Source organism: Asparagus officinalis, chromosome 1, assembly GCF_001876935.1.
Source record: "Asparagus officinalis chromosome 1, Aspof.V1, whole genome shotgun sequence".
Classification (NCBI taxonomy): domain Eukaryota; kingdom Viridiplantae; phylum Streptophyta; class Magnoliopsida; order Asparagales; family Asparagaceae; genus Asparagus; species Asparagus officinalis.
The window spans coordinates 16577062-16584836 of record NC_033794.1 but is presented as its reverse complement, the minus strand read 5'-3'; the positions used below and the strand labels follow the sequence as shown (position 1 = coordinate 16584836).

Sequence of the window (7775 nt, the reverse complement as noted above, 5' to 3'; positions counted from 1 at the left end):
TGTCTACATGTTAGCGTAACTAACAAAAGATGAAGTTAGTATATATGCAAACATCTACTCGAACAATTTTAAAAGAACAGCCAGATTGGATATAGATTCATACCAACATCATGCTCTAAATATTCATGTCAGTATACATTCGCAATCTCATACGACAAATGGAGGTCGATGTATGTCGTGCAACAAGATATCTCGACTATCGTGAATGTTTATCTACACAAAATATGACAATATTGTTAATCTGAGAGGCCACTGTATACGCTCCAAATAGAGTGCATACGGAAAAGGTCTTTTGCCAATGGCTAAAAGAAACTTTACCATCTTATTTGGCCGTGCCAGGTATCACTTAGAACCTGATACACATCAAAGAAGTCAGGTCAATATTCAGGGTGTTGAAATAAAAGAAAGAATTTTCTAAATTCGTATTGATTATGAATAAGAAGGTAACACCCACATACTTATACATCTAATAAAAGAAAAGCCTAAAGAGACAGATATCATATTTAACTTATACATCGAATCTATTTAAAAAAAAACCGCTCATACATCGAATCTGGGTACTTGGCAATGATTCATATGATATCTTCCATTACAGAGGTGCCATTAGACAAAGTGCAACAGAGACTCCATATCTGGAATTAATCATTCTCCTATTTCTAATTCCCACCCATGAAGCAACAGCACCACCACCATTTGCTCGGGCAGTCGGTGTTAATTTAAGGGCTTGCCAAGGCCAGCAAATATGCCTCAGTTTCCTCCTGCTGCCATATTTTTCTTTTTTGTTACGATCAGCTTCTTCTTCATTGTTACGATCAGCTTCTTCTTCAATTTGCTTTATTAGCTATTCGATACGCTCCCTTAGCACGAGAGACCTTCTGTCTGCTAACTTGAGGGAAGCCTTTGCAGCTGCTTGGGCAGCCATAGCAGTCGTCTCTGCCAGCGTTTCGTTCAGCATTAGTCTGCTGTTTGCAGCGTATAAGGCAGATTTTGTCATCTCCAGCTCATTTTCTGAGCATAGCAATCTGAAGCAAAGGAGCACGTACTCAATTTTACATTACATATTGCTAATTTCAGATAATAAAATTATTTGTTTCTTTGATGTGCATATGTACTTATAAGTTTTAATGAAGAATCGCATGTCTATGAAAATATATCAGAATTGAATATTGAATAACGATGTATCTCAATATAGGCATTGGGAGTTATATGAAGGAAAAACCAACACAAGCTGTTTAACAAGTCATGAAAAATATAAACATCAATTTCAAAAAAAAAATATATTCCAGTGAAATTATCAAAAATAATAATTATAATAATAACAACATTTCAGAGTCATGATAAAAAGATTCTCATGGAAAATGTATATCTGATTTATCATCTTATGCATGTTCATTATGTATAGAGACACGTGCACTTACTTAAATTCCTTTGATTGCTGTCCGACATATAATTTGGTAAATACTAAAGCGCAGTTAACTTTAACACTCCAATGTCTATAGTAAAAGATAATTAATCGTATACATGCATACAAAGTTTAATCAGCCATGTCATGAATATTGCATCCAATAAAAGATGCCAGTTAATAAATTTCTAGGAGTCTTTAGTCTTCACCGCAACTCCCAGAAACATGGTTTTTAAGTCAAGAATGGTATGCATACAGGGGTTCCGATACACAAACAGCTAGTAATCCTGTCTGCATGTTGAGCTTCTAGTTAAGGTACCAAAAGCATAAATGCCGTCTATTAGCAGTTTATCCTTGAATTGCAGTCCTTAGAAGTTTATTTTACATAAGGTGTTATTCTATATAGCTAAGGAACTTCTGATAAATATCGATATGAATAAATACCAAGTTATAATAATGAGCATGTACTAATTCTAGCACCTAACAAAGGAAGAAGTGCAAAGTGGTTAAAAGGATGAAATTCTGCAGTAGGTGTATTTGGAAGTACATATCAGGAAAAGTACCCTAAACTAAAACATAAAGCTGCTAGAAGAAAATTAAAGGGGAGGAATATTCAAACATTTATCTCTTTCTCAGGTTTCTAGCTTAGGTAGAGTGATGAAATCTGAGATCTATTAATATCAGTCGTCTCTTTTTCCCTTCTTCAAATGTGAATATAGCACATGGCCTTGACAGTTAGGACAGTGGGGGTAATTATATGACTTAAAAAGAAACAGATATGTTTGAAGAGAGATTAAGGCCCTAATGTCTTTTTGATGAAGCTTCAGTTGTAATCAATGTTTATGTAGGTGCCCATGAGTGACTGGATATCATACCAACAATTAAATTAGATCCTTTATTTTGGCTGAAGCAATTTAAGAGTGTCACTTCATCTGATGTTAAAGGCTAACAATTATGCATGTGTAACAAGATTTGCATGGAAAATTAAACAAATTGATCGAAAAATATGAATTATCATTAGTTGGTAAGCACAGTTGTTAGCTGATCCTGAAAGGTTATGTCACAGGAGGGAACCATGAAATTTCTACTTTTTGCCTAAAACTATTGCATACTAGTTTTATTACGGAGAAGAGCAATGAGCTTTTCTGTAATCATTTAGTAAAAACAACATAATAGTTCTTCATTTTTCGGTAAAATTAAGGCAATTAAAGTCAGCACATCATGGTCTCGAACTCCATTCTCTCTTTGAGTTAAGAGAGGCGACATTGGATGGCTGTTAACTAAGAAAAGCTGGAAATTAAAACTAATCTTCCTTTTCTACAAAATTTGTAAAAGTTCATGGAATTTTTATGCAAAAACTAAGATATTAGATGGCACTACTCTCCAATTCAAGGGGAACAAATGTACAAAAGGGAGTTGTCTGTTTGCGTATTCAGTACCCTTTTCCTACCTACAGGGGCCAAAAAGGCTTAAAAGGAATAAAGGTATTACAGGAAACAAAATTCCAAAGTTGATAGTGATATGAAGAGAATACTAACAGCTCCACAGTGAGTTTAGCGGAAACTTAGCATCACGTGGGCCTTAAAAGTACTAGATCCCAACATCCTTGTTTAATACGTGAGTTTAGCGGAAACTTAGCATCACGTGGGCCTTAAAAGTACTAGATCCCAACATCCTTGTTTAATACGCAAATCCATAGCTTAGCATCACGTGGGCCTTAAAAGTACTAGATCCCAACATCCTTGTTTAATACGCAAATCCATAGAAGGACAATAATTTTACAGGCTGATATTACCTTCAGTTTTCTGCAACGTTCTTTATTTCCACAGTAAAAGGGAATAGCTAAAGTTATTTCAATTCAGACATCCAATGATTGTGTACGTAGAGGAAAGCATACTAATAACTACCAAGATTTTAGTCAAAATTGATTGTGGATAGAAGAAACATGGGAGTCCATTACTCCAGTTACTGTTAGCCAACTTTAATGTTTATGCCTTGGATATGTGATTCTTTCTTGAAACTAAAGACTAAAATCAACGGAATGCTTTAGTCGAGGCATATGCATGCATGCAAGAGTACAAGAATAAGAGGAGACGTTAACGCAATTATGCCGAGCAAACTAGTAATTCGAAAGGTAGCAGGTAACGTAAGTGGAACATTCAGGAGTGGCACCTGCTAAATTCTGATAGAAATCCGCAATGGGCTACGAAAATCAGTACCGTATTTTCATATGTGGATAACTGATTCATATCAATGGTTCAAGATGAAGACATGCCAATCAACAGGTACAGAGGGGATAAGCCTGCAAAATTCCAAAATAGAAGTAGGTATAAACCTTTGGTACATATCTAGGCTATAAGTCGTAAAATTATACCTTCTTCAAAATTCAAAGACAAGTTGGCCATATGAATCTACCAAGCTTAACAAGCCTCCTGGGAAACAAATTTAAGGAGTACAATAGAAAAATTGTTTCCTTGGTGAGGGAAATTGGTCGGAATGATAGAGCCACGTCCTAGTTGTCAATGACAATGTATGAACACAGGAACTCTTGAACTAAGATGCTTGTAGCATAACAATGGACATAAAAGATGAAGGTAGTACATATGACAAAAACCCATCTACTCGAACTTATCTTGATGTATGTCGTGCAATAAGACATTTTGACTATTTTGAATGCTTGTCTACACAAAATTCGACAATATTGTTAATCTGGGAGGCCACAATATGTACTCTGAATAGAATGCATAGGGAAAAGATCTTTCGCCAGTGCCTGAAAGAAATTTAACATTTTACTGGGTTTCTTGCGGTACGCTTGGTACCAGATCAAACATCAAAGAAGTCAGCTCAATATTCAGAGTGTTGAATGAAAGCAAGAGAGATTTATCTATATTCTCATTGATTGTGAATAAGGGGTAACACCCCATACTTACACATGTCTAATGGCTATAAAAGGAAAACTCTAATAAGAAAATGAAACGTCTAAAAATTGAAAAAACTAAAGAGGCAGATACTATATTTAACTTATGCATCGAATCTGGGGACTTCTATCAAAGGCCATGAATCATATCATATCTTCCAATGCAGAGGAGCCTTTAGACGAAGTGCAACAGGGACTCCATATCTGGCATCATTCTCCTATTTCTAATTCCCACCCATGAAGCAATAGCACTACCTCCACCTGCCCGGACTGTTGGTGTCAACTTGAGGGCTTGCCAAGGCCAGCAAACATGCCTCAATTTCCTCCTGCTTACATATTTCTCTCTTTTGCTGCGATCAGCTTCTTCTTCCAACTGCTTCATTAGCTCCTCAATACGTTCCCTTAGCACAAGAGATCTTCTGTCTGCTAATTGGAGAGAAGCTTCAGCAGCTGCTTGGGCAGCCATAGCAGTCTCTGCCAGCCTTCCCTTCAGCATTAGTTTACTGTTTGCGATGTCTAAGGACGACTTGCTTATCTCCAGCTCTTTTCTAAGCATAGCAATCTGAAGGAAAGAAGCATACAGATCATAATGAAACTGTTCCAGTGGAACTTATTTCCAATAGAGAAATGCTTGCACGATGGAAGGAAACAATTAGTTCCCTAAGGGTCTATAACAAGCAACAAATTAGATTTGGGACCAAATAGTGCTCTCAATTACAAAATCTTTTGGATAAGCAAGACGAAAAAGATTAGAAGACTCGGCATTTAGCAGAAAGATCTAATAGTTTGAGATTTGAATGTGAATAGTATACATTGCTTGTATTATAAGCAACTGCTGTGACCAGGTACAGATCCTTTCATGATGAACTGATGACAATAACTTACACGATACTCTTTGGATGTCTGTCAGACATTCGGAAGTACTCAATTTCATATTATATATTGCTCATTTCAGAAACTATAATTCTTTGAGCCTTTTAATGAAGAATCTCACATTTATGAAAATATATCAGAATGAATAATAAATTTATGATGCATTTCATTATAGGAAATTAGGAGATGAACAAAAAAACCAAGACAAGCTGTCAAAAAAATCATGCAAAAATATATGAACTCAATTTCAACCAAAATAATATTTTAGTGATACTAGCAAACAGTAATGTTTGAAACTCGTATCAAAAGATTATTGTGAAAAAGGTATATGCTGCCCGTTAGTGTGTCCTATATATATCTGTGTTACTATCTGCCGCATGTTCATTATGTGTAGAAACACATGTACACTGGTATGAGTTATTGCTGCCCAAGCATAAGATGTGGTACATATCTCGTATCTGTGTCCTGCATCCATGTCAGTCCTATACTGACAAAGAAAGGTACCCAAAGCATAAATATCATCTATTAGTAGTAGATCTGAGGTGGGTCAAAGGCCCATGTAAATGGTAGGGCAGCAATCCACCTATAAGATTAACATTCTAAGGTTTATCCTTGAATTTCTTCTTAGAATTCTATTTTACATAACATATTACTCCATATAGCTAATGAATTTATGATAAGTATCCACATGAGTGAATACCAAGTTTAAATAATTAGCATATCCTAATTCTAGTACCTACCAAAGGAAGAAGTGCAAAGTGGTTAAAGGATGAAATTCTGCAGTAGGTATATCATATTAGACGTGTCAAGGAAAATAACCTAGACTAAAACAAAACTAAAGAAGAGTATTCAAACATTTACCTCTTTCTCACGTTCTTCAATCACAATTTCTCCAGCTTCTACTTCAAGTTCACATGCTTCCCTCCACCTGGTTACCTCCTCTCTTGCTTCTTTAATCTCCATTGTAAGCTCTTCAACCTTACAGTTAGTAGAAATGCAATGAATAATAAAGATCAAATATAGCCTTTTGGTAAGATAAAATATCTTAAGGAAGATGTACTCTTAGAGCCAGCATATTCTCTCTTTCTTCTATTTCCTTTATGTAGTGTGTGCTGTCCTTAATCTTCTCTGCTTGTTGATTAACAAAAGTTTGCAACCGTTCACTATCTGACCTGGCAAAGACTGGATACTAGATCAGAATGCACAACTCAAGAAGCTACAAAGACAAGGTAGTACAAAAGAGCTATGCAGAAATGCATGATTTACATGCCCACCCCTGGAAAGGTCAACCCACATAAAGATTACGATTGGCATGGCCCTATTTGAAACTTAAATAGAAATTATACCCACAAATAGGTCAGGTGTGCAATCCAATTTTAGGCTCAAATCTATGAAAATTTAAATATGGTTAAAACTAGACCAACCTCATCAACCTGTATTCCATTTCAGACCATTAACGTGTATCCTATCCCTCTATAACTTTTTATCTGATTTCAGAAAATATCAAAGAAAGCTTTGTTAATAACCAAATTTTGATAGTGTTCATTGCTTCCATTTAAATTTCTCCCTTTCCACTCTAAATATATTTCTGCTCATGGTGGATGATACTTCATTACAACTTGTAAATTACAGCCTTATTTAGACATATTAGCACTAATAAAACAAAAAATGAGGTTTGATACTATCACAAAACAGGGTACCCAAGTGCTGCAACAAAAAAATTACCTGGACTCTTCAAGCGAATGTTTTAAGTCACTAATCTCAATGCGTAGATTCTTCATTATCTTCTCAACAGTTGAAGCCTGACAAAAACCAGAATAAAAAACATTCAAATTGTTATTCCCAAGAATAACATGATGATGAACTTAAGGAAAACACACAAACTAGAATTGACATCATGAAAGCAACAGGTGAATAGGGGAAAAGATCTCCAGAAGCAGCACATACTTTTTTGCCCGAGGTTGGATATGTACCAGAGGTCAGATGAGTACATCAGTCAAGTTGTACAAATTATTCTTTTAAAGCTAACACAACAACATTAATCTTGGATATATTCTTTACCCGTATTACTTGTGATTGATGTCAATTTTCAGGAAGGCACATTCAAAAAATATGTGTTCTTTAAGGTGGCTGGTTTTGTTTGAAGAAGTTTTGGATTTCGCTATTAGGAACTGTGAGGAGATAGCTCGTCTTCTTATGCTGGATGCTAGAGCAAGAGATGATAATTGCCAACTACCCAGCATGTGCACTAGCAAAGTTGACAGAATCTTCAAACCATCCTGAACTATGGGAAAATCTCAGGAACGATCTTAACGGATTGTGTAATAAGCTTGAATCATGACAAGAAAATTTGTGCCGACAAATTTGAATGAAGAACATTAATGTGGAACCAGACCACATTGTTAGAATTCTTTCCTGGTGAAAATTGTAATTATTTGGCCTTCTCAGAGCATTCAATCATAATAGCAAACATATTAACATTAAAATTAAAAAAACCACAACAGTCGAGCAAACAAAAATATCAAGTTGAATCATTACCAGGCTAATAACCTCCTCTTCACATTCACTCCCATCGGACTTCAC

At 35.6% G+C, this 7775-nt stretch overlaps 1 protein-coding gene across 1 annotated transcript in view; it reads right to left on the bottom strand.

Annotated features, from left to right (window-relative positions):
* Window positions 4262-7775, bottom strand: part of LOC109819643 (uncharacterized protein At3g49055) — a 4277-nt gene continuing 763 nt past the window's right edge. The window contains 5 exon segments of the mRNA XM_020385433.1: window positions 4262-4881; window positions 6054-6170; window positions 6253-6364; window positions 6918-6994; window positions 7731-7775. The exon segment at window positions 7731-7775 is cut by the window's right edge and continues 11 nt beyond it. Coding sequence (XP_020241022.1) covers window positions 4495-4881; window positions 6054-6170; window positions 6253-6364; window positions 6918-6994; window positions 7731-7775 — 738 coding nt within the window. The 3' untranslated portion in view covers window positions 4262-4494.